At 43.6% G+C, this 27,044-nt stretch overlaps 1 protein-coding gene across 2 annotated transcripts in view; it reads left to right on the forward strand.

The window, feature by feature from the left end:
• Positions 1-27,044, forward strand: part of KDM1B (lysine demethylase 1B) — a 97,470-nt gene that overhangs the window by 37,025 nt on the left and 33,401 nt on the right. The window contains exons 1-6 of one of the 2 annotated variants that reach the window (XM_046005455.1): positions 109-230; positions 3,663-3,762; positions 5,407-5,534; positions 6,804-6,893; positions 7,431-7,542; positions 12,114-12,230. In XM_046005455.1, the coding sequence (XP_045861411.1) occupies positions 3,676-3,762; positions 5,407-5,534; positions 6,804-6,893; positions 7,431-7,542; positions 12,114-12,230 (534 nt within the window). In that variant the 5' untranslated portion in view covers positions 109-230; positions 3,663-3,675. Of the gene's footprint in view, positions 1-108; positions 231-3,662; positions 3,763-5,406; positions 5,535-6,803; positions 6,894-7,430; positions 7,543-12,113; positions 12,231-27,044 lie in introns of those variants that run through there. The other variant, XM_046005457.1, reaches the window with a different exon arrangement.

Below are 27,044 nucleotides of genomic sequence, written 5' to 3' on the forward strand. Positions count from 1 at the left end.
GAGCGCCGAGGCGAAGGCGAAGGCGGGGACCCTACTCCTCCCTGGTCCCGCCGGCTCCTCCCACCCCGGGTCACGCCGTGACAGGGGCGGAAGCGGCGGCGGCGGCGGCGGCGGCCGAGCGGGGGCTGCGGCTCGCGGCGCGGATCCTGCTGTCCTGTGCGCGCGGCGCGCGGCTCCGGAGGGGCGCCGGCAGCCCCGGGCGGCGCTCAGCGTCTCGCCCGCGCTCCCAGGTGCGGGGCACGAGGCTCCGGGGGCGGGCGCGGGGGCGGCGGCGGATTTCGGGTGACAGCTCCGCACAAAGCGGCTTGGCTGGGGTGCAGGCTGCCCTTCTCTGTCTGTGCGGCGCCCCTTGGCCGGGTGGGAGGTGCAGCGGTGCACCGGGGGCTGCCCCCGCCCTCCCGGGATTAGATAGGGGGTGCGGGGTCTGAGGGAGGAGGGGGGATTCCTGGGCTGGCGTGTAGCGGCCACGGGGTTCCCCGACCCGGCGCGGGCTTTGAGGGTCTCCCAGCACGCCCCTCCAGTGCCTCCTTTCTGTGCAGCGGCGCCTTCTCCCGACTCCGCGCACCTCTCGGGCGCGAAGGTGAGCCCCGGAGGCTGTTGCTTCTCCGACTTCGGGGAAGAGACGAGAAAGCGCTTCGGAGGGCGAGGCGGCTGCCGCCGGCGCCGGGAACGTGGGAGCTCCCTCCCGGGGACTGTCAGAGCCCCGTCACCTGGGGAGTGCGTGCGACCGGCGGAGAGCCCGCGGTCCGGGGGTGGGAACTCCCAGGCTGGCTCTTCCCAGCCGAGGTGCGGCGGCGAGGAGCCCGCCCCGCCGCGCAGGTGGAGTAGGGACGCTTCGGCGCGGCCACCACGCGTTCGGACGCTAGCGGCATTGCCCGGTTGCTGGGGTGACTCCTGCGGGCCCGGGGGCCGGGAGGGGGCGGCCCGATTACCGGGGCTGCTCGTCAGCAGCCCGGCAGCTGGCAGGTGAAAGAGGAAGGAAGAGAGGCAGGCCCAGCTGTAGAAAGTTAAGGTTCCGTAATGTGGAACCGAGCCAGATGGAGGCCCAGCCCTCCCTGGGGTGGGGGGCGGGCGTCCCCAGACCGCTCCACGTGGGGAGCCCCTCTCCCTGCAGGTACGCGCACCGCTCAGGGCTGCTGCGTCTTGTTCGGTCGATGTTTCTGCTTTTGTTTTGGTTTGTTGTTTTTAATGTCTTGTAGTGGAAGAAGGGGCGGGAGGGAAGTTGCCTTCAGGAGATACAGGAGAAAATGACCATCAGTAATGAAATTGCCTTTCCAGCACAGAAAGTCGTCAGAAAGGCATTCAGGCAGTTGAACGGGGTCCATATTTCGGGAAACTTGGTTAGCGTGGGTACGATAAGGTGCCAGTCCTGCCGTGTTTTCAGCGGCCCGGAGGGAAATTCTTGTTTTTGTTGTCTCTGAAGAAGTTTCTGGTAGTTTGTCTCATTTTTAGACATGATGCTGGTGACATTCTACATTTTTATTCCGGCCTGAAGTCTTTTGGATTCATGTTTTTGTGAATTCTGAGTGGTGTTTTTGTTTTTGTTTTTTAATCAAATGACCAATAAGCTACTTCAGAAAAAACCCTGGGAATTATTAAAATAGAAATCGAGACATTGCTATATCCACGTATATATTTATCTCCCCCCCCAAAAAACTCACTTTTTTTCTTCTTTTTTGTCACTTTAAAAGAAAACCAAAGCTACGCACTTAAAATTAAGAGGAGGTGTGCTTATATAATGATACTGAACATAAAACAGATTGGTTATATTTAGTTAGGTGTGTTTATCAGTTTGAAAAACAAGGGGAGAGCACTTGGAGTATGCTAGTTTGTTAGCACTTGTCTCTGCCTGCCTCTCTGCCTACTTGTGATCGCTCTCTGTCAAATAAATAAAATAAAAGGTTGAGGGAATATCACTGTGAATTATATAATTAAAGGTGAAAGTGTATGAACACTAAAAAAACCTTATGTTTTTCCTAGACAACACAGATTTAACAGTGGCTTTTATAGTTAACGTTTTCCTTTCCTCTTTGTTTCTTGAATTATATAATTCTTCATTGCAATTAAATAAATATTTTCCAGTACACATTTGGATTAAAATGTTTGTTGAAATTTCCGGAAACTATGCTTTCTTTTGAGTTGCCAGTATTCCTACATGACAGGGCCAAATGTTGCATGAAACGAGGCTGGTTATATTTATGCTCCCAAACCCCACATTAGACTCAAATATTTTTGCTGCAATCCTTACACATAGTATGCATTTATATATATTATGTATGTGTATATATACACACGCATATATATATTTACATGTGCTTTGTGGCTCATTTTATGAATAACGTGGAATATATGAATTATATAAAGAGATTTGTTAGATTAGACAGCCTTTTGAAAACATAAATGTGATCCAGAAAGCCTTTGGGTGTAAGAATTACAGGTACACAGTAGTTCCGTTTACATCAGGGGTGCTTTATCCAGTATAAGGAGTGGTATAGAACCAAAAGGCAACTTACCTAATGCTTAACTCTAATGCATTTCAGAACATGTATAGGGTTTTTGTGTTCATAACTAAATTAGTGGTATTGAGAAAGTGAAGACCGAGTTAGAGGAAGGCCCTCTTTACCACCAATGTCAGGATTTCTCAAAGTCAGTGTAGGTGGGGAAGGAAGTTTTCATATGTGATGTTAATAATCCATGGAAAATGCTCTTATGAATGTTGATACAACTCACGGATACAAAACAGTAGGATTGCAAGGACCTCCAAGCTTTTCTCCAAGGTGAAGATAATATTTGTTGAATTTGTAACTTATAACACTTTCCCACTTTCAAATTCCTTACCCATAGGTATGTCCTATTCTCATGTTATTGTGTGTGTGTGTGTGTGTGTGTGTGTGTGTAGTAAATGCACAGATCAGGGAAGGAATTGTGATGATTGTAAAATCTATGTTATTGCATACTTATGGTAAGCATTTTTATTTTCTATTTAATTGAGAAATACTAATTCAATACTTAATCTTTCATGGTTACTATGCATGACTTTTCTTACAGCTTTTAGTTCTTAATGCTTATTTAACTGTGCTGTTGTTAAACCAGTTTGAAAGATGGTAAATTTTTCTAGTAGAAGATATCAGTGACTGTCTAACCCAGATTCCTAAATTCAGTAGTGACTGGACAGTGCGCCTGAGATTGTACTGAGAGGGGGCAAGTGAGTTTTCTTTGTAAAGTATAATAAGATCAAATTTCAGGTGCTACTGAGAAGACACAGAGGGAGAGGAACAGACGAAGACCAGGTGTTTTCACTCACTGAAGTTTAGAAACAGTATAATTGGTTTATTGGTCATCTGTGTGGTGGTTCTTATTTTTATATTTTTAAATGTATATACTACGAATGGACAGCATTTATTAAGTACTTATAGTATGCTAGGTCTGGTGCTTTAAATAATCTTACTCTTTACACCATGCTAGAGTACACACCTGTGCCCATTTTACATATGGGAACACTGAGGCTTGGTCTTAGATTAAGGACCTTGAAAGCAGTGGCTTCACACTAGGCAGGCTGACTGCAGAGCATATGCTCTTACCTGGGAAACCACACAATAACTTTGCTCCAGAGTGCTGCAAGTATTATTGTTTAGTTATTTGATTTCATTTTGTTTTTGAAGATTTTCTGAAACAATGGCAACACCACGGAGGAGGACAAAGAAAAAAGCATCTTTTGATCATTCCCCGGATAGCCTGCCTTTGAGGAGCTCCGGTAGGCAGGTATGAATTCATTCGTTCATCAGTGCACCTGTTGGGTTTTGTGTGTTTTTAGAGAAGGAATACAAGCAGGCGTGAGACGGAGGGCAAAGGAAGAGGAGGAGGAGACAGAGAATTCTGAGCAGGCTCCACGCCCCAGCAGAGCCCCTGCACAGGGCTTGATCTCATGGCCCTGAGCTGAAATCAAGAGTTGGCAGCTTCTCCAACGTGGCCACCCAGGTGCCCCAAGTTTATTTATTTTTAAGTCATCTCTGCACCCAGCATGGGGCTTGAACTCTCAACCCTGAGATGACGAGTTGCACGCTCCACTGACTGAGCCAGCCCGGTGCCCCACAGCGTGAGAAAGATTGGGGCTGAAGTATTAGCGATGAAAAGGTACATTTTCAGTCCTCAAGGAACTTAACAGCCTAGCGGAGAAATTCCTCATGGAACAATCACAGCGTGGTGTGTAAAGTGAGAGAATGTAGGAAAAAAGTGTGTCTGGCAGAGGACGTGGCAAAGACAGGGGCAGAGAGTGTGAATCAGTGTGAGCCGTTCAGAGAACCACAGCTGCGTGGTTGCTCCCAGGATGTGAGCTGAGGCCAGATCGTGCTGGGCTTGGCGTCATTCACAGGAATGTGGACTTCAGCGTGTAGCCCGTTGGCTGCTCTTGGCAGGTTACTTGCTGCCATCCCTTTTCTAGGGCTTTTTTTTTTTTTTTTAAGAAAAATATTGAATGATGTAACTCTTTTTCTAAAATTATTTAGCTTTTGGGAGCACCTGGCTGGATCAGTCAGAAGAGTGTTTCACTCCTGACCTTGGGGTTGTGAGCAGCCCTGTGCTGTGAATAGAGAGGACTTAAATAAATACATAAACTTGGGGCGCCTGGGTGGCTCAGTGGGTTAAAGCCTCTGCCTTCGGCTCAGGTCATGATCCCAGGGTCCTGGGATTGAGCCCTGCATCGGGTTCTCTGCTCAGCAGGGAGCCTGCTTCCTCCTTGCTCTCTGCCTAGTTGTGATCTCTGTCTGTCAAATAAATAAATAAAATCCTTTAAAAAAAATACAGAAACTTAAAAAAATAAAAATTATTCCATTTTTTTTAAACTGCAGTACTGAAAGGATGTGACTGCTCTAATTAAAGAAAGAAGAGTCTTGGGGCGCCTGGGTGCCTCAGTTGGTGAAAGGTCTGCCTTCTTCATGTCAGGGTCCTGGGATCGAGTCGCGTGTCAGGGTCCCTGCTCAGCGGGGAGTCTGTTTCTCCCTCTCCACCATCACCCCCCACGCCGGGCTCATGCTCTCTCTCACTCTCTCTCGAGTAAACAAATAACATCTTTAAAAAATTTTTTGATTTTTTTGATTTGAGAGTGGCTGTTGTTTTGACTGGTACACCTTTTCCCCAAGAAAGCCTCAGCGTTTCGTAGCTCGCATTTTCGCCCTGTCTTCAGGGAGCTGTTGTTCAGGCGCTGCTTCTGTGTCTGCAGCAAGTCTGAATTATTTGCACACTGCCCTGCCGTCTCAAGGAATTTGCCGCATTCTCAACCCCTCACCTACTGGCAGGGTGTTGTTGATCTTCACAAGGTGAAGGTTCTTTCCGTCCTGAACCTTCCACCTTCTTCCCCCCGGGGGCTGTTCTGGGGAAATCTTGTAACCTCAGCTGGTTCTTCCTCAGGCGAAGAAGAAAGCAACGGAGACGACAGATGAGGACGAGGATGGTGGGTCAGAGAAGAAATACAGGAGATGTGAGAAGTCGGGCTGCACCGTAGCGTGTCCCGTGTGCTTTGCAAGCGCTTCGGAAAGGTCTGTGTGGCAGGCCCCGCTCGGCCTCCCCGCCCTGCCCGGGAGAGCATTCCTGGTGGGAGGCTCAGCCTGTAAGATCGTTTCCCTAAAGATAGATAGAGCTACTGTAAGTCATCTAAGAATAGAGACTCGTCCCGCATTTCTGCGTCCCACACCCTCCTGGGTGCTTCCCCCTCCACCGGAGACCTAGTCAGAGCAGCTCTCAGCAGCTGCCGTCAGTGTCCCTGGTCCTGCCCGCTGTTGGCTGTCCTCTCCTGGGGGTTGACGGTGGGAGGGGGTTCAAGGGAGGGATGCAGTGCAGAGGACCCTGGGCTCCCCGTGGGGACCAGCACATGTCACTTTCCCTGCGCTGCTCCTCCCCTCAGAAAACATCCTTCCTCTTCCAGCAGACACAAACAGGTCTCCCTGACACCAGGAAACCCCCTTCACTCTTGTCCTTTTTATGGGGACAACCCAAGCATCACCTTTGACGTCCCGAGAAAAATCTTCAGTGAAGGCTTCCAAGTCAATAAAACCTGGAAAACAAATCCCATTTTTATTTTTTATTATTTTTAAAAGATTTTATTTATTTATTTGACAGAGATCACAAGTAGGCAGAGAGGCAGGCAGAGAGAGAGGAGGGGAAGCAGGCTCCGTGCTGAGCAGAGAGCCCGCCGTGGGGCTTGATTTCAGGACCCTGGGATCACGACCTGAGCAGAAGGCAGAGGCTTTAACCCACTGAGCCACCCAGGCGCCCCCCCCCCCCCCATTTTTATTTTTTAAGCACAGAGAGGTGGTGGTGTGAGTGTTCACAGTGGCCTCAGAGCTCCTTCCTTGGCTACGTTCATGGCCGTGTGACGACAGGTTCTGGTCGCTGGAGAGCCTGTTTGATGGTCGGATTGCAGCTGGCGGTTCAGTGTTGGGCCATATGTTCCTGCTGGAAACTGTCCTTGTCTCCTTTGTACCCTTGCTGCTTGCAGCAAGCATAGCGACACTCCTTTTCATGTCCTAAAACTCATTGCCCTGGGGGAGTCTGGATAAAACTTCTGAGCCTCGTGCCCTCGTGGTTGCAGCCGGCTGGGTTAGGTACTGGTGGTCTTTAAGTCCCTGTGCCTCCGTCAGTTTTATTGTGGATCTGACATCTTTTTAAGTTTCCCCGTCATCCACTCTCAGCTGTTAGGATTCTAAGTGGACATGGTGCAAAATGGGCTCCTAGGATGTGCTTAAGACTTGTTTTGAAAAAGGAATGCTTACTCATTACCAAAGCCGCACATTTTTTGCTATTTTCAGATGTGCCAAAAACGGCTACACGTCCCGTTGGTATCACCTCTCCTGTGGGGAGCATTTCTGTAATGAATGCTTTGACCATTACTACCGAAGGTTTGTTCCCTAATTGCTGGAGCTTGCGTGGCGGAGGGGATATGGCTGGGGGGGGGGGAGCCTGCAGAAGGAGCCCCCGGGGTTACTGAATTTTTCCACCCTTTCAGCTGTGTCTGAGCCCACGACAGCTGTGCAGAACTCTCATGCAGCGGGGGGTGTGTGGGTGCTATGTGTGAGCACATTCGGGGCTCAGAAGGCACCTGCCGTGAGGTTCTAGTCTGCAGGTTCTGAAAAATCTGGACCCTGCTCTGCTGTTCTGTGACCGTGCCTGGGGCCAGCGATGCAGAGATTTGCAGGAGGAGGCTGAGAACTGTGGGGTGCCAGACAAACGGGGAGCCGTCCTGTCTTCCTAGTTTTCTATCCTAAACTAGAAGGAATGCACCCTTCCTGACCTCCCGTTTGATGGGGGCTGAGATAACGTGCCCTCTCTTTGTGATACCGCCGGTTAAATCCTTTACAGAACACTTGCTGACCTGCCTCCTGTTTGGAAACCCTGGTGAACTTCTAGCTTGATATATTTATTTTTATTCTTTTCAGCCATAAGGACGGATATGACAAATACATGGCCTGGAAAAAAATATGGACTAGCAATGGAAAAACCGAACCTAGTCCCAAAGCTTTCATGGCGGACCAGCAGCTCCCCTACTGGGTAAAAAGTGTAACGGTGTATTGTCCTGGAAAACATCTGTGGGGCAAAAGGCAGGAATGGATGACATGACTGATTTTTAGGAAATCTTTCTGTTACTACACTTACTCTTCTTTCTGGGTCTGTTAAAACATCACATTTTTTGAATTTCTGTTGGAAACGTTGGTAATTCACATAGTACAAAGAAGAAGAGTACAGATCCTAGTTAGGTCGAAAATCACACTTCGTGTGTAATTTTTTGTAGCTTTTAGTTTATCGATTTAATTTTACTTTTCCATTTAGCCATTCTTTGACAATATGATTTAGTGATTGTATCTATTAGGTAACTATGTTATTTAGTAAATGCTAACTTTTAAAATATAGGTAATTTTGAGCTTCTCTTTTACACACTTAAAATTTTTTTTTATCAATGCAAAGTTCACATAACATAAACTTAACTATTTTTTTTTAAGTTTTATTATTTTAAGTACTCTGTACACCCAACATGGGGCTCGAACTCATGACCATAAGATCAAGAATCTCAAGCTCTTGCCTGAGCTAGTCAGGTGCCCCCAAAGTAACCATTTTCAAGTGCACGATTTAATGCCATTTAGTACATTGATAATACTGTGCAACCAAATGGTAATTCCAAGGCATCTTCACCTTTCACAGAGGAAGCCTGTGCGCATCGAATAGTCACCTTCCGTTCCCTCTCCCCTAACCCCTGGCAACCACCGATCTTTGTCTTTGTGAGATACCTATTTTGGATGTTTTATATGAAGGAATCATACAGCATATGACCTTTTATGACCAGCTTCTTTCACGTGGTATCATGTTTTTGAAGTTCATCTGTGTTGTAATTCATTCCTTTTCATGGGTACTGTTCCATTGGATGGATTCGTTGTTGGACATTTGGGTTGCTTTCATTTCTTAGTTATTGCATACAGTTGCTCCTGTGGACATTTGTGCATGAATATTTGAATACCTCTTTTCAGTTCTGTTTTGCATATACCTAGCAATAAAACTACTGGGTTGTATGGTAACTGTTTAACCCTTTGAGGGACTGCCAGACTCTTTTCCATTGCAAACTGCTACACAGTCTCCATTCCCAGCAGCACTGTGTAGCGGTTCAAATTTCAGCACATGTCCACCAACTCTTGTTTCCCATTATTTTGATTCTAGCTATCGTGGTAGGCATCAGTGATAGATACCCCTGGCAGAAGTATCTCATTGTGGTTTTGATTCACGTTTTTGTAATGAGAAATGTCTGTGCAAGTCTTTTGTCCATTTTAAAAAAATTACTGATTATATTCCCTGCGCTATACTTTTTGTTTCTGTGACTTTTTAATTAATCGGTAACTGGAAGTTTGTAGCTCTTAGTTGCTCTTACCTGTTTCACCCCTCCCTTCTAGCCAGTTTGTTCTGTCATTAAGAGTCTCTTTTGCTTTTTTGTTCATTTGTTTTTGAGGTTCCACATATACCCAAAATCCTGTGGTATTTATTTTTGATTTGTTTCACTTAATACAGTGTTCTCTAAGTTCATCCATGCTGTGACAAATAGCAAAATCTCATTCTTCTCTAGGTTTGTGTAATATTCCGTTGTGTGTGTATACCACTTCTTTTATATTCATCTCTTGGTGGACACTTGGACTGCATTCATATCTTGGCTATGTTAGATAGCGCTACAGTAAATATAGGGCACGTGTATCTTTTCAAATTAGTGTTTCTGCTTTCTTTGGGTAGATAGTCAGGAGTGGAGTTACTGGATGGATCATATGGTGATTCTATTTTTTATTTTTTGAGGAAACTCCGTATGTTTTCCAGTGTTTGCAGCAATTTGCATTCTTACCAACAATGCACGAGTGTTTCTTTTCCTCCACATTCTCACCAATACTAATTATTTCTTGTCTTTTTAATACTAGCCATTCTCACAGGTGTAAGGTGATCTCATTGTGGTTTTGATTTGCATTTCCCTGATGATGCGTGATGTTGAGCATCTTTTCATGGGTCTCTTGGCCAGCTGTAGGTGTTCTTTGGAAAAATGTCTATTCAGGTCCTCTGTCCATTTTTAATCAGATTATTTGTTTTCTGGGTATTGAGTTGTAGAAGTTCTTTATATAATTTGGATATGAACTCTTTACTGGATATATCATTTGCTGATGTCTTTTGTTCACTGGGTTGCCTTTGGGTTTTACTGATAGTTTTTTCACTGTGAGAAAGCTTTTTCTTTTGATATAGTCCCAGTTGTTTATTTTTGCTTTTGTTTCCCTTGCCTCAGGAGACCTATCCATAAATATGTTGCTAAGGCCCATGTCCAGGAACTTCATTGCCCATGGTTCCTTTTGGAAGTATTACAGTTTCTGGTCTCACATTTAGATCTTTTCATCCATTTTTGAGTTTATTTTGTGTATGGTGAGAGAAAGTGGTCCAGTGTTATTCTTTTGTATGTAGCTGTTCAGTTTTCTCAGCACCATTTATTGAAGAGACTGTCCTTTCCCCCATTGTATATTCTTGCATCCCCGTTGTAGATTAATTGATCGTATAAATATGGGTTTATTTCTGAGCTCTCTCTCCTGTTCCATTGACCTCTATGTCTTTGTGCCAGTACCATAGTGTTTTGATGACTACAGCTTTGTTGTTTATCTTGAAATCTGGGATTGTGATGCCTCCAGCTTGGTTCTTTCTCAAGACTGCTTTGGCTGTTTGAGGTCTTTCATAGTTCCATACAAATTTCAGGATTATTTTAGTTCTGTGAAAAATGCTTTTGGTATTTTGATAGGAATTGCATTAAATCGGTAGATTGCTTTGGGTAGTACGGACATTTTAACAGTATTACTGTTACTATTCCATGAGCATGGTATATCATTCCTTTTGTGTCATCTTTAGTTCTTTTTGTTAACGTCTTATAGTTTTCAGAGTACAGGTCTTTCACTTTCTTGGGTAAGCTTATGCCTAGGTATTTTTATTCTTTTTGGTGTAATGATAAATGCGATTGTTTTCTTAATTTCTTTTCTGCCACTTCATTATTAGTGTGTAGAATCACGACTGATTCTATATATTAATGTTATGTTCTGAAACTTTCCTGAATTCATTTATTCTAAAAGTTTTTTGGTGGGTTCTTTAGAGTATTCTATATATAGTATCATGTCATTTGCCAATAGCGATGGTTTTATTTCTTCCTTACCAATTTGGATGCCTTTTATTTCTTTATGCAGCAATCAGACAAGAAAAATAAATAAAAGCATCTTTTTTAAACAACCCATTTTTATTTATTTATTTTTAAAGATTTTATTTATTTGGCAGAGAGAGACAGTGAGAGGGGGAACACAAGCAGGGGGCGTGAGAGAGGGAGAAGCAGGCTTCCCGTTGAGCAATAAGCCTGATGTGGGATAGGATCCCAGGACCCTGGGATCATGACCTGAGCCAAAGGCAGACACTTAAGAACTGAGGCATCCAGGCGCCCCTAAACAACCCATTTTTAGTTGGGTTGTTTATATCTTTCAGTATTGAATTGTAGGAGTTCTTTATATGTTCCGGATCCTAAACCCTTGTGATATATGACTTGCAAATATTTTCTTCTATAGGTTGTCTTTTCACTTCTTGATAGTTTTTTGATGTGCAAAATTTTTTATTTTGAAGTTTATCTGTTTTTTCTTTTGCTCTTTGTGCTTTTGGTGTTCTATCCAAGAATCTGGCCAAGTCTGAGATCACGAAGATCTTTTCTTCTAAGATTTTTATCACTTCAGGCCTTCATTTAGATGTTTGATCCATCTTGAGTTAATTTTTTTTGAGAGAGAGAGTTCACATAAGCAGGAGGAGAGATGAGGGAGAGGGGGAGAGAGTCTCAAGCAGACTCCCCACCAAGTCCAGAGCCTGACACAAGGCTCAGTCTCACAACCCAAGACCTGAGCCGAATCCAAGTGTCAGATGCTTAACCAACTGAGCCACCCAGGCACCCCCATTTTGAGTTAATTTTTGTACATGTGTGAAGTAGGCATCCATCTTAATTTTTTCCTTATGCATATCTGCACACTTTAAAAGAAAAGCTTATATTTTGGAATCTAAAATTTACAGAAAAGTTATAAGGATAGTAACAGAGAATTCCCATATATCCTCCATCCAGTTTCTTCTAATGTTACCATCCACCAACCATAGTGTAAAGCTCAGAAATTACCATTGGTACGGTACTAATAACAACATTACCGACTTCAGTTGGATTTCGTCAGTTTTGTCCTCCTTACTGTTCCAGGATCCCATTCAGAATATCACACTGCATTTCTGTGATACTTTTTGACTAAATTTAATTCTTGATCATTTCCTTAGGTTAGAGCTGGAAAGCCTTTCTGACCACAGTGTTCAGAGCCCCTTTGCGCTTTCCTGCTGCCTGAGCTAGTATTGAATCAGAAGTCGTTACCCCAATGGGGTAAACGTGGATTATATGGGTGATGGTGATAGAAGGGGGAGGAAAAAGTACTTAGAAGTAAAAAAGGCTGGTCAGATCTTGTGGGAAAGATGGCAGAGCGAGTGGCGGAGGATGGCCCTGCCAGCTCAAGATTAGCCAAGTCACTGACCTTGACATATTGCTTTCCATCTAGGTTCAGTGTACAAAACCCGAGTGCAGAAAATGGAGACAACTTACCAAGGAAATCCATCTCACTCCACAGATAGCAAGGACCTACCGATGTGGTATGAAATTGAATGCTACTATTAAGGTATGATCTCTGTCGGTTTTCCTTTGGAATTAACGAGTAGGTTAATTTAGTTGTAACTAAAGAGTGATCATGTGTATTTTTCGTTTATTGTATTGACCATTTTATTGGGATTACATCAGTCCATGTGTAACAGGACCCCAACTGTGATGGCTTAACCAATTGAGGAATTTTTTTTTTTTTTTCTCATGATAAGCAGTTTGGAAATAACCTGTCCAGGGCAGCAGGGAAGTCTCCCTTCTAGTTTCCAGTCCCACCAGGAGGTGGTGGCCGCACTGTCAGCCATTGTGTGCAAATTCTAAGCAGAAAAGATGAGAAGGGCAGAGGCCTCTTTTACTGGTAAAACAGTAGCTTTCCAGAAGTTCCAACCGTGGATTTCTCTGTACATCTCATTGCTAGAACAGGATCATGCAACCACTGTGAATAACAGTAGAGATAAAGGAAGTGTAACTGAGCAAAATCAAACAAAACCAGGATCCTTTTAGTAAGGAAGAAGGGATGAATGGATATGTTTGGGCCATTAGGAATCTGACACAATTGGTATATTGATATACTGGTATATATATATATATATTTTTGACATGTGGCAATTAGTATTTAAAATGTCTAACTTTTTTTTTATATTAGTTTCAGGTATGTAATCTAGTAGTTGTGTAATTCCATACTTGGTACTCGTCGTGATAAATGCGCTCCTAAATGCCCATCACCTGCTTTCCCTTCCCCTACCTGCCTCGCCTCTGGCAACCACCAGTTTGTTCTGTATATTTGAGTCTGTTTCTTGGTTTGTTTCTCTTTTCTTTTCCTTTCCTTGTTTGTTTTGCCTCTTCAACTCCACATACGAGTGAAATCATATGGTATTAGTTTTTCTCAGACTGACTTATTTAATTTAGCATTATACTCTCTAGATCCATCCATGTTGTTACGAAAGGCAAGATTTCATTCTTCTTTTTTGCACTGTGTATATACACCACGTCTTTATCCGTTCATCTGCTGATGGGCACCTGGGCTGCTTCTGTAATTTCGCAATTGTAGATAATGCTGCAGTAAACAAACAAGTGTATGTATCCCTTTGAATTAGTGTTTTTGTATTTTTGGGGTAAATACCCACTAGTGCAATTACCGGATCATAGGGTAGTTCTGTTTTTCACTTTTTTTTTTTTTTTTAAGATTTTATTTATTTATTTGACAGAGAGAGAGAGGCAGAGATGGGGAAACAGGCTCCCTGCTGCGCAGAGAGCCCAATGCGGGGCTCGATCCCAAGACCCTGAGATCATGACTTGAGCGGAAGGCAGAGACTTAATCCACTGAGCCACCCAGGTGCCCCTGTTTTTAACTTTTTGAGGACCTTCCATACTGTTCTCCACACCAGCTGCACCCGTGTGCTTTCCCACCAACAGTGCAAGAGGGTTCCTTTTTCTCCACATCCTCACCAACACTTGTTGTTTCTTGTGTTTTTGATTTTAGCATTCTGGCAGGTGTGAGGTGATACCTCATTGTGGTTTTGATTTGCCTTTCCGTGATAAGTGATGTTGAGCATCTGTTCATGTTGCTGCTGGCCATCTGGATGTGGTCTTTGCACAGATGTCTGTTCATATCTTCTGCCCACTTTTAGTTGGATTATTTTTTTGGGTGTTGAGTTGTATCCGTTCTTTATATATTTTGAATACTAACCCTTTTTCAGCTAAGTCATTTGCAAATACCATCTCCCATTCAGTAGGCTGACTATTTTGTTGACTGTTTCATTGATTGTACAGAAGCTTTTTATCTTGATGAGGTCCCAATAGTTTATTTTTGCTTTTGTTTCCCTTCCCTCAGGGGACATGTCTAGAAAAATGTTGCTATGGCCAATGTCAGAGAATTTACTGCCTGTGTTCTCTTCAAGGGTTTTATGGTTTCAGGTCTCACATTCAGGTCTTTAATGCATTTTGAGTTTATTTGTGTATGGTGTCAGAAAACAGCCTGGTTTCATTCTTTTGCATGTAGCTGTTCACTTTTTCCAACACCATTTGTCGAAGAGACTTTTTCCCATTGGATAGGTTTCCTGCTTTGTCACAGATGAACTGACCGTGTAATTGTGGGTTTATTTCTGGTTTCTCCATTCTATTGCTGTATGCGTCTGGTGATTTTTTGTTTTTTTTTTTAAGATCTTATTTATTTATTTGACAGAGAGATCACAAGTAGGCAGAGAGACAGTCAGAGAGAGGGGGAAGTGGACTCCCTCCTAAGCAGAGAGCCCAATGACCCGAGCCGAAGGCAGAGGCCGAACCCGCTGAACCACCCAGGCGCTCCAAAGCGTCTGTTTTTGGCCAGTACCAGACTATTTTGATTACTACACCATGTCATATAACTTGAAGTTCAGAATTGTGACACCTCCAGCTTTGCTTAAGGTTGCTTTGGCTACCCAGGGTCTTTTGTGGTTCCATACAAGTTTTGTGATGGCTCGTTCTAGCTCTGTGAAAAATGCTGTTGGTATTTTGATAGGGACTGCATTAAATCTGTAGATTGCTTTGGGTGGTCTGGACATTTTAACAGTATTTGTTCTTTCGATCCATGTGGATGGAATGTCTTTCCATTTCTTTGTGTCATCTTCGGTTTCTTTCATCCGTGGTTTACAGTTTCCAGAGTACAGGTTCTCACTGCTTTGGTTATGCTTATTCCTAGGTATCTTATTATTTTGGGTACAGTTGTAAATGGAATTGTTTTCTTCATTTATCTTTCTGCTTCATCATTATTGGTGTATAGAAATGCAACAGGCTTCTATAGATTAATTTTGTATCCTGTGAATGTGTTGATCCATCCTAGCAGTTTTTTTGTTGTCTTTTGAGTTTTTTTGTGTGTAGCATTGTGTCATCTGCCAACACTGAAAGTTTTACTTCTTTTTTACTTATTTGGATGCTTTTTTTTCTTTTTGTTGTCTGATGACTGTGGCTAGGACTTCCAGTGCTATGTTGAATAAAAATGGTGAGAGTGGGCATCCTTGTCTTACTCATCTTAGAGGGGAAGCTCCGTTTTTCCCCTTGGAGGGTGATACCAGCTGTGGGTTTTTTCTTACGTAGCCTTTATTATGTTGAGGTATGTTCCCTCTAAACCTGCTTCGAGGGTTTTTTTTTTTTTTTTCAAGATTTTATTTATTTATTTGACAGAGATACAGCAAGAGAGGGAACACAAGCAGGGGGTGTCGGAGAAGGAGAAGCAGGCAGGCTTCCCACCGAGGGGGAGCCCGATGTGGGGCTCGGTCCCAGGACCCCCTGGGATCTTGACCTGAGCCGAAGGGAGATGCTTAACAACTGAGCCACCCAGGCACCTGAGGGGTTTTATTATGAGTGGATGCTGTCCTTTGTCAAGTGCTTTTTCTGCATCTGTTGAAATGAGAATATAGTTGTTATCCTTTCTCTTATCAATATGCTGTATCACATTGATTTGTTAATATTGAATCACTCTTGCAGTCCAGGAATGAGTCTCACTTAATCACAGTGAATGATTATTTTAATGTGTTGTTGGATCTGGCTTGCTAGTATTTTGTTGAGGATTTTTGCATCTGTGTTCATCCGAGATTCTGGCCTGTAATTCTCTTTTTCGTGGTGTCTTTATATGGTTTTGGTGTCAGGGTCATAACGCTGGCCTCACAGAATAAATCAAAGTTTTCCTTCCTTTTCGAATTTTTGAAATAGTTTCGGAAGAATAGATATTGACTCTTCCTTAAATGTTTGGCAGAGGGCGCCTGGGTGGCTCAGTCGGCGAAATGACTGCCGTCAGCTGAAGTCCTATCTCAGGGTGCTGGGATCGAGCCCTATGTCAGGCTCCCTGCTCAACGAGGAGTCTGCTTCTCCCTCTCCCTCCGCCTCTCCGCCTGCTTGTGCTCTCTCTGTTTCTCAAATAAAACCTTTTAAAAAAATAAAAAATAAATGTTTGGTAGAATTCAGCTGTGAAGCCATCTGGTTCTGGATTTTTGTTTGTTGGGAGTTTTTATTGTTTTTGTTGTTACTGATTCGGTTTCTTTGCCGGTAATTGGTCTGTTCAAATTTTGTGTTTCTTCCTGCTTCAGTTTTGGTAGGTTATAGGTTCCTGTGAATTTATCCATTTCTTCCAGGTTGTCCAGTTTGTTGGCATATTATTTTCTATTTTTTATTTTTTATTTTTTTTAAAGATTTTATTTATTTGACAGAGAGAGATCACAAGTAGGCAGAGAGGCAGGCAGAGAGAGAGAGAGGAGAAGGCAGGCTCCCTGCCAAGCAGAGAGCCCGATGCGGGACTCAATCCCAGGACCCTGAGATCATGACCTGAGCTGAAGGCAGAGACTTAGCCCACTGTGCCACCCAGGCGCCCCGGCATATTATTTTTTATAATACACCATTGCAATTATTTATATTTCTGTAGGGTTAGTTTTTATTTCTCCTCTCTCGCTTGTGATTCGGGTCCTTTCTCTTCTCAATGAGTCTGGCTAGACATTTATCAATTTTATTGGTTGTTTTTTTGTTTTTTTTTTTGTTTTTTTCCAAAGAACCAGCTCCTGGTTTCATCGATCTGTTCTATTGTGTATTTTGTTTCTATATTATTTATTTCCGCCCGAATCTTTATTTTTTCCTTCCTTCTGCTGGCTTTAGGCTTCATTTGTTGTTCTTTTTCTAGTTCCTCTAGGTGTAAGGTTAAGTTGTTTGCGCTTTTTCTTGCTTCTGGAGAAACCCTGTTGTCATATACTGCCCTCTAAGGACTGCTTTTGCTGTGTCTCAAAGGTTTGAATCATGGTGTTTCACTTTTGTTTGTTTCCATGTACTTTTGAAATTTGTTCTTGTATTTCCTGGTTGACCCATTCATTGTTTAATAGCGTGTTACTTAACCTCCATGTCCATGTGCCCTTCCCAGATTTTTTCTTGGGGTTGACTTCTAGTTTCATAGCAGTGCGGTGAGAAAAGATGTATGGTGTGACTCTGATCTTTTCAATTTGTTGAGGCTTGTTTTGTGGCCTAATATGTGATCTGTTCTGCAGAACGTTCCCTGTGGACTTGAAAAGAATGTGTATTCTGCTGCTTTAGAATGTAATGTTCTCAATGTATCTCTTACTAGTTTAAGAGACACTGTGAGTCATACTGTTCCAGGGTAACACTCAAAGCCATTGTTCCCTTGTTGACTTTCTGTTCAGATAATCGATCCATCAATGTAAGTCAGATGTTAAAGTGCCCTACTACTTTGGTATTATCGATTAGTTCCTTTATGTTTGTTATTAACTGTTTTATGTGTTTGGGAGCTCCTGTGTTGGGTGCATAAATATATATATTTTTAAGATTTTTTTTATTTTAGGGGCGCCTGGGTGGCTCAGTGGGTTAAAGCCTCTGCCTTTGGCTCAGGTCATAATCTCAGAGTCCTGGGATCAAGTCCCGAATTGGGCTCTTTGCTCAGCAGGAAGCCTGCTTCCTCCTCTCTCTCTGCCTGCCTATCTGCCTACTTGTAATCTCTGTCAAATAAATAAATAAAATCTTAAAAAAAAAAAGATTTTATTTTTTTAAAGAGCGAGGGAGGTGCAGAAAGAAAGGGAGAGACAGAAAATTTCAAGCCGACTCTGAGCTGAGCAAGGAGCCCAACGTGGGGCTCAGCCCCTTGACCCTGAGACTGTGACCCAAGCCCAAACCAAGAGTTGGATACTTAACTGAGTCACCTAGGTGCCCCGGGTGCATAAATATTTACAATTGTTATATATTCTTGTTGGATTGTCCCCTTTATTATAGTGTCCTTCTTTGATTATTATAGGCTTTCTTTTTTTTTTTCTTTTCTTTTTTTTTATTAACATATAATGTATTATTAGCCCCAGGGGTACAGGTCTGTGAATCACCAGGTTTACACTTCATAGCACTCACCATAGCACATACCCTCCCCAATGTCCATAACCCCACCACCTTCTCCCTACCCACCCTCCCCCTGGCAACCCTCAGTTTGTTTTGTGAGATTAAGAGTCTCTTATTGTTTGTCTCTCTCCCGATCCCATCTTGTTTCATTTATTCTTTTCCTACCCCCCAAGCCCTCTATGTTGCCTCTCAATTTCCTCATATCAGGGAGATCATATGATAATTGTCTTTCTCTGATTGACTTATTTCGCTCAGCATAATACTCTCTAGTTCCATCCATGTCATCGCAAATGGCAAGATTTCTTTTGATGGCTGCATAGTATTCCATTGTGTATATATAGCACATTGTCTTTATCCATTCATCTGCTGATGGACATCTCGGTTCTTTCCATAGTTTGGCTATTGTGGACATTGCTGCTATAAACATTGGGGTGCATGTATCCCTTCAGATCACTACGTTTGTATCTTTAGGGTAAATACCCAGTAGTGCAATTGCTGGGTCATAGGGCAGCTCTATTTTCAACTTTTTGAGGAAGCTTCCTGATGTTTTCCAGAGTGGTTGCACCAGTATGCTTTCCCACCAACAGTATAGGAGGGTTCCCCTTTCTCCACATCCTCGCCAGCATTTGTCATTCCCTGACTTGTTAATTTTTATAGGCTTTCTTTTAAAGTCTGTTTTGTCCAATAGAAGTATTGCTACTCCAGCTTTCTTTTTGCCTGATAAATATTTCTCCATCTTCTCACTTTAAATTTGCAGGTGCTTTTAGGTCTAAAATGAGTCTCTTATAGGCAGCATGTACACGAGTCTTGTTTTTTAATCCATTCTGTCACACTATGTCTTTTGAGTGGAGCATTTAGTTCGTGTACATTCCCTGTCATCACTGATAGATACGTATTTATTGCCATTTCAGTATTTGTTTTGTCACTTGTTTTGAAGCTTTTCTCTCATCCTTTTTCTCTTTCATAGTGTGCTGGTTTTCTTTAGAGATATATTTGGATTTCTTTCTCTTTGTTCTTTGCATATTTGCTGGTGGTTTTTGATTTGTGCTTACCAAAAATTAAGTTTGTACAAACGTTTTAGTCCTATTGTAGTCTCTGTTAAGTGGACGGTCATTTAGGTTTGAACCCAGTCTTTTCTCCTGTCTTCCCCACGTTTGTAGGTATAGGGTGTCATGTTTTACATCCTTTTATTTTGTGTGCCCCTTGACAAATTCTTTACAGAAATACTCCTTTTTACTGCTTGTGTGTTTCCTACCCTCATACAACCATTTTTGGTCTTTCCTTTGCACTCAAAAAGTCCCCTGTAATATTACTTGTGAGGCTGGTTTAGTTGCTGTGAACTTCTGTGGGTTTTGTTTGTCTGGGAAACTCCTTACGTCTCCTTCTATTCTGAATTAGAGCCTGGCTGGAAAGCGTATTCTTGGCTGCATGTGTTTCCCACTCAGCACTTTGACCATAGCACGCCGCTCTTTTCTGCCTTGGAAAGTTTCTGCTGAAAAATTTGTGGCTAGCCTTTTGAGGTTTCCTTTCTCTACATAACTGTCTTCATTTGTATTACTGCTTTTAATATTTATTCCTTATCACTATATTTTACCATTCTAATTATAGTATGGCTTGGTGTGGATCGGCTTTTGTTGATTTTACTGGGGGTTCTCTGTGCCTCCTGGATCTAGTTATCTCTTCCCTTCCCCAGATTAGGGAAGTTTTCAGCTATTCTTTTCTTTTTTTTTTTTAATAAGATTTTATTTATTTACTTATTTGAGGGAGAGAGCGAATGCGCTGGCAAGGAGAGGGAGAGGGACAAGTGGACTCCACACTGAGTGCAGAGCCCGACTTGGGGCTCAATCCCATGACCTTAAGACCATGACATGAGCCAAAACCTACAGTAGGATTCTTTACTGACTGAGCCACCCTGGTGCCACTCAGCTGTTATCTCTTCAAGTAAATTCTCTGCCTCCTTTTCTTTCTCTCTCTCCTTCTCTTCCAGGACTGCTATAATAGGAATGTTGTTAACGTTTGATGAAGTCACTGAGTTCTCTAAGTCTGTTCTTATTTGCATGTCTTTTCTCTCTTTTGTTCAGCTTGATTACTTTCCATTACTCTGTCTTCTACATCACTAATTCTTTCCTCTGCTCCTTTCATCCTGCTGTTAATTCTATCAATTCATTTCACTCTGCCATGTTATTCCTTTTCTCTGGGTCAAGGGTCACAGTGTTGTCCTCTACTCTTCTCAAGTTCAATGAGTATCTTTATGATCATTGCTTTAAATTCTCTATCAAGGGGGCACCTGGGTGGCTCAGTGGATTAAGCCGCTGCCTTCAGCTCAGGTCATGATCTCAGGGTCCTGGGATCGAGCCCCGCATCGGGCTCTCTGCTCCGAGGGGAGCCTGCTTCCTCCTCTCTCTCTGCCTGCCTCTCTGCCTACTTGTGATCTCTCTCTCTGTCAAATAAATAAATAAAAATCTTTAAAAATAAATAAATAAATAAATTCTCTGTTGGGCGTGTCACTTCTGTTTCCGTTAGAACTCTGGCTGTGGCATTATCCTTTTCTTTAATTTGGGACACATTCCTCTGTCTTCTCATCTTGTCTAAGTCTCTGTGCCTGTTTATGCGTGTTGGGGAAATCAGCTACATCTGTTCTTGAGGGTAATGGCCTTATGAAGAAGAGGTCCTGCAGTCCCCTGCTGTTGTAGTGTCTCCTGGTCCCCAAGGCCTGGCACTTCTGGAACTGTCTCCAGCGTGTGCTTGTGAGCACTCTGCAGGTGTGTCCTGGACACTTTATCCTTCAGGCCAGTCCTCTGCGGAGGCCCTCCTCGCCTGTTGTGGGCAGTGTTTGGTTCCTGGCATGATGTGGTGCATTTAAACTAGATGTATTCTGGTTTGCTTGTGAAATGGAACCGTCATCACTGCCACCAGAACCGAGGCCTTAAAAACCTCCAGGCTGGCGTGATGCAGTGTGGGTAGGGTTTGCACTGGCTTTTGGGGGGACAGGGGCCTGCCATCCTGGGATTTGGGCAAGTGTGACTGGGTTGGTTGGTTCTCCTGGAACACAGGGCTGGGGAGAGGCTTGACCTAAGCAAGTTAGGTAATGAGTGTGGGTACTGGGCTGGTTCCCGTGGGTGTCTCTGTGTCAGTGCCGAGGATGGGCAAGAGAAATGGCTCCTGCCAGTTCCTTTGTTCCCCGAGGGGTCTCTCCATGATCACTGCTTCTCTGGAACACGCTCTGAGATGAGCAGCTAACCTCCCCACTCTGTGCCCCAGGGGCCCTTCAGATCCCTCTTCCATCCGTGCTGTGTGTCTGAGGACTGTTCGCCCTTCCTTCTCTCCAAGAGGAACCACCATAGCTTCCGTGCTGTATTCCAGCCAACTCCACTGACCTTTAGAACTCCCGACTTTCAGTCCTGCTGGTTGCAAGAACTCATGAGATTTGGTCTTTCTTACTTCCAAGCCAGTTGCTATGGGGATTCATTTTCCCCATGCACTCCCCCGCTTCTCTTGGCCTTTTCTCTTGCTTTACTGGTGAAGTTTGTTCTGCCAGTCTTCAGATCAATTTCTGGGATATTTAGGATGACTTGACGATTATCTAGTTTTATCTGTGGGACGGGGCAAGCCTAGGGTCCTCCTGTTCTGCTGTCATCTTCCCCTCTGAAAATAAAGTTTTATTGGAGTACAGCCATGCTCATTCCTTATGTATTGTCTATGGCTGCTTTCGTGCTACAATGGTAAGGGGTTTGTGATGTAGACTGTACGATACACAGGATTTAAAGTATTCACTGTCAAGCCCTTTACAGAAAATGTTTCCCAACATCTATTCTGATCCATGAGCGTGGTGTATCTCTCCATCTTTTCAGAGTCTTTCATTTTCTCTGTAGTGTTTTTCTAGTTTTTACTGAGGGTGTCTTTTGTTAAATTTATTTCTAGTTATTTTGCTTTTCTCTTTAATTATATGTGCAATTTATTTTTAACTCTATTTTCAAGTTGTTTGTTACAATTACGTAGAAATACAAGTTACTTGTATATGTTGCCTTTCTACGCAGAGACTTTCTTGAATTCACTTATTAAATTTCAGAGATCTTTTCATAGATCACTTGTGATTTTCTACCATCATAGCAACTCTTGTGCTTTTTTTAAAAACTAAATTTGTTGGCTCTTTCTTCTTCTTGCCTTATTACTTTGGTCACAACCATCAGCACAGAGTTGACTAGAAGTTGGAGAACAGCTATCTTATCTTGTTCTTGACTTAAGAGGAATGTGTTCAGTATTTTATCATTCTGTATAGTGCCAGCCGTAGCTTTTCACAGACATCTTTTTTTTTTTTTTTTAAAGATTTTATTTATTTATTTGACAGAGAGAGAGATCACAAGTAGGCAGAGACGCAGGCAGAGAGAGAGGAGGAAGCAGGCTCCCTGTGGAGCAGAGAGCCCGATGCGGGGCTCGATCCCAGGACCCTGAGATCATGACCTGAGCCGAAGGCAGCGGCTTAATCCACTGAGCCACCCAGGCGCCCCCAGACATCTTTGATTAGACTGAAGAAGTTCCTCTCTTTCCCTAGTTTGCTGAGAATGTTATGTTATGAACAGATGTTGGATTTTGTTAGAAACGTTCTCTGTGTCTTTTGTGATGATCGTGTGGGTTTTTCTCCTTTAATCTATTAATGTGAATTGCATGAATTCTAGCATGTGGAAACAACCTTTCATTCCTGGGGAGGTGGGGTGGGAGAAGAAATCCCACTTGTTCTTAATATATTATCCTTTAATGTATTGTTGGATTCTGTTTGCTCATATTTTGTTGTGGAATTCTGCACCTGGGTTCATGATGAATACGATCTGTCATTTTCTTTTCTTGTAATATATCCTTGTTGGGTTCTGGTATCCAAGGTATGTCGGCTCCATAAGACGAATTGAGAAGTATATCCTTCTCCTCTGTTTTGTTAAAAAGTCTGTGTAAGGCTGATAATGATTTCTTCTTCACTGTTTGGTGTCAGTCAGTAGTGAAGACATTGGGCTAGTTATCTTTGAGGAGTTTTGAAATGATAAATTCAGTGTCTTAAACAGATGTGACTTGTCACATGGTTTATCCTACCAGTTTTAGATAGTTGTGTTCTGTGGGTTTTTAAACTTTTTTTAATTAAAAAAACATTTTGTTTAAGAGAGGTGGTGGGGGAGGGGCAGAGAAAGGGAGAGAAAGAATCTTAAGCAGTAAAAAGGCCGACGACACAGGGCTGTGTCTCACCACCCTGAGATCATGACCTGAGCTGAAATCAAGAGTCGGACGTTTACTCGTCTAAGCCGACCGGGTGCCCCGAATTGTTTCATTTTTATTTTTAGGCAGTCTTTACAGGGCTCAGATGCGCACCTGGAGATCAGGAGTCACCTGTTCCTGCTGTTCCACCGACGGAGCCAGCCAGTCGGGTTTTTGAAGAAATGTAGTTCATCTTCATTGTCAGATTCGTTAGAATTATTTGCACTGTGCCCTTATTCTCCTCTTAGTGGGGTCTGTGGTGGTGCCTCTGTTTTATTCTCGATGTGGGCAGTTTGCGAGTGAAAGGTAGAAAGCACAGATCTGAGCCGGAGGGGACCAGGGCCCCGGAGTTAGCAAGTTCTGTGCTAAAGCCATTCAGTTCAGCACCTAAATTGGCGCTTGGGCTGGACCTTTGGAGCAGAAGCCATTTGCGGGACGGGAGAGGAAAACGAGGGAGGGGGCTGATGTTGGAGGGCTGGGTGATTCATTTTCCAGGCTGAGTGGGTCCAGAGATGGGCATCGGGGTTGGAGGGTCAGGCGAGCTGAGCAGTACGGTTTGCCCTGAGCTTAACCTGGCACCTGTGCCTCAGATGACTCCTCAAGTGGATTCCGTTGTGTTTACAAGGAGAGCTCGGCCAGGGAGCAGTCCGAAATAGCAGGCTATTTTAATAGATACTATCCTCGGGGCCATTCTCACCCAGCCTGTTTTTGTGAAGCTTCCAGACAATTGTTCTAAAGGATTAAACAGATATCTTGGATGACTTGCCTGATGATGTTATGTTACTAAACAGTAAGTATGTTTTACATGCAGGGTTTATATGAACATAATTTGTCCTGGCTCTGGTTTAGCTGGGTTTGGAGGTCTGCGCCATCCCTCTTCTCTTTTCCCTATGATAACAGAAGGTACAATTTTGACGTCGTTTCTACTCATCTTCAGGTCATCTGGGTCCCTTTTCCAATTTACTTGATTTTCCTCCCTGCGGTCTGTGTCTTTTTCACTTTCTTCAACTTGAGCTGCGTGGGAAAACCCCAAGGTTTTCTGTAGAATGAGCTTGTTTTTTTTTTTTTTTTTAGAAAAATGACATGTGCTCATCTTTGAAACATTGGAACAATACAGAAAAGAACAAAGATGATAGCAAAAAAAAAAACCCAACAAGCTCGTGCGGTCACCATCATGGAATAACCATTGTGATTCGAAAATATTCCCCTCAGTGTGTCTGAGGAGAAGGTCTGGCTGACGTACCACTTTGGTGTGTCATGCATACAACCGCATGTGCTGGTTTGATGTTCCGTGGTTGCATTTCACACAACCAAACTTAACATAAGAAAAAGAAGCCAACGTGAAGTAAGAACTTGCTGAACGTGGAGTCACAATTTCTTCATCACAAGGAATAGTAGTTTCTGAAATCTCCCGGAGGGGTGCCTGGGTGGCTCAGTCCTTTGAGGGTCTGCCTTTGGCCCAAGTCATGATCTCAGGGTCCTGAGATCGAGTCCCACATCCCCCGGCTCTCTACTCAGTGGGGAGCCTGCTTCTCCGTTTTACTCTGTGCTCTTGTGCTCTCTCAAATAAATAAAATCTTCTAAAAAAAATAAAAAGAAAAGAAAAGAAAATCTCCCTGAAAGATTAAGAAGATACGTGACGAGAATGTTGGGAGGTTGGAGTCACCCTCCCTTCTTTTTTAAATTGCATGTTTCAGCCTTAGATGCTCATTGACACTGGGCCACGAAAGAGGAAAAAGTAAATTACATCATACTTCGGGCCACCCCGCCTTTTCCTCACTCCCAGTGCCTGTTCGTGTTTTGGGTCACTTATTTCCAGTCACCATAATCTCTCCGTTGTTTACTCTTGCTTCTGTGTTCACGGGGCTTTCCTGCCCCCCACAATTTCTGTACCACAATTCCTTCTGTCCCCACTTCATTATTGTGGTTCCTCACGTGGTTGGATGTCTTTTAACTCCAAGTACTTTTCCCCAGCAGGGGCTCCGAGGTATCCGGTCTCTTCCATTTTTGAAAACTTAATTGTCTTTCTGTCCTCTTGCCTCCCACCATCTTCAAGTTGAAGGGTTTGCGGTCTTAAATTCCAGCTTCTGACGATGCCGTCATTTTTCTCATCTCCTTCCCCCCTCCGGAGATCCCCCTCCGAGACCTACTGCCCCAGTCTGGACTGATTGCCATCCGTAGCCTGGACATTTGAAATATTTATTGAAATGGTGTTTATTGACCCAGAGTCACTTTGGTCTTGTCCTTGTCCTTCTGCCAAGGACAAAGTCTGGAGAGGTTTATTTGTAAACCGGTATCAAACAGCATGGTAGTGAGCGCCGCCTGCTCTTTTGGGGCTTTGCTTTTGGTCGTTAGTATATCCTTTTTAGAGAAGGGGAGAGACAGGCGAGAAGTGGCAGAGGGGGCAGGAGACAGAGCAGGAGAGAGAGAATCTCCAGCAGGCTCCATGCCCAGCTTGGAGCCTGAAGCGGGGCGTGATCCCCCCACCCTGAGATCCCATCTGAGCTGAAATCAGGAGTTGGACGCTTAATCAGCCGAGCCACCCAGGGACCCCTGTTGGTTTATATAAAGATGCTTCCATATCAGCACACAAAGATCTCTTTGTTCTTAAAGACCATGTAAGACATAGTCCATTCAGTTGGTGTCTCCTGATGAATTCACCCTGACTAAAGCGTATTTAGGTGACTTTTAAATTGTGTTTACTGTTAGGTGCCTGGGTGGCTCAGTGGGTAAAGCCTCTGCCTTCGGCTCAGGTCATGATCCCAGGGTCCTGAGATCGAGCCCCACATCAGGCTCTGGGCTCAGCAGGGAGCCTGCTTCCACCTCTCTCTCTGCCTGCCTCTCTGCCTACTTATGATCTCTGTCAAATAAATAAATAAAATCTTAAAAAACAAAAAGAAATCGTGTTTACTGTTCGGGACCGTGCCACAGTGAATAGCTTTGTTTCTCTGCCGTCGTCAGTCGACTTGTAGGATCAATTCCGGGAAATGACTTTTCTGTGTCAAAGTGCATATGGTCATTTTCTTTTTCTTTCTTTCTTTCCCTTTTCTTTTCTTAAGTAGGCTTCATCCCCAACTTGGGGCTTGAACCTCCTAACCTTGAGATTTAAGGGTCATGTGCTCTACTGACTGATACAGCCACACACCCTGATACGGTCATTTTAATATGAACTAATACATCGACACAAAAGCGGGTTTCTAATGACACGTAAGGAATAAAGACTTAAAACAGGCACTCAGGTGCCCAGCACCCCGTTTTAGAAGCAGAGCGTTCCTTGCCGAGGCCTCTGTATCTCCCAGGGGGAGATCTCTGTTTCTCTCCCTCCCCTGCAAGTGTTCTGCAGTGTTCTGAATTCTGCATGTATTATGCCTCTGCTTTTTGTTACAGAGTCATGCATATTTATGAAACCAAAACAACATGTAACGTTTTCTATATTTCTGTGTTGGATATGAATTATGCCCTGTTGTTTGTATTCCTCTGCAACTTGCTCTTTTTACCCAACACTGGGGTTTTTCCACAAGCATCCATGTCGACCCTTGAGCCCTGGTTCATTACTCTTCCCTGCTGGGCAGTATTGCCGTGCGCAAGCCCGCCTGCCGCAGCGCATCTGTTCTGCTCGTGCACGTGAGGGTGGTTTCTCGTTTGGGGCCGTGACGTGCACGTGAGCATTCTTGCACGCCTCCCCTGGTGCCGGCATGCCAGAGTTTCTCTGGAATGTTCCAGTTTGGTATACCAG

The sequence above is a fragment of the Meles meles genome, chromosome 5 (genome assembly GCF_922984935.1).
Source record: "Meles meles chromosome 5, mMelMel3.1 paternal haplotype, whole genome shotgun sequence".
In the NCBI taxonomy this organism is placed as follows: Eukaryota; Metazoa; Chordata; class Mammalia; order Carnivora; family Mustelidae; genus Meles; species Meles meles.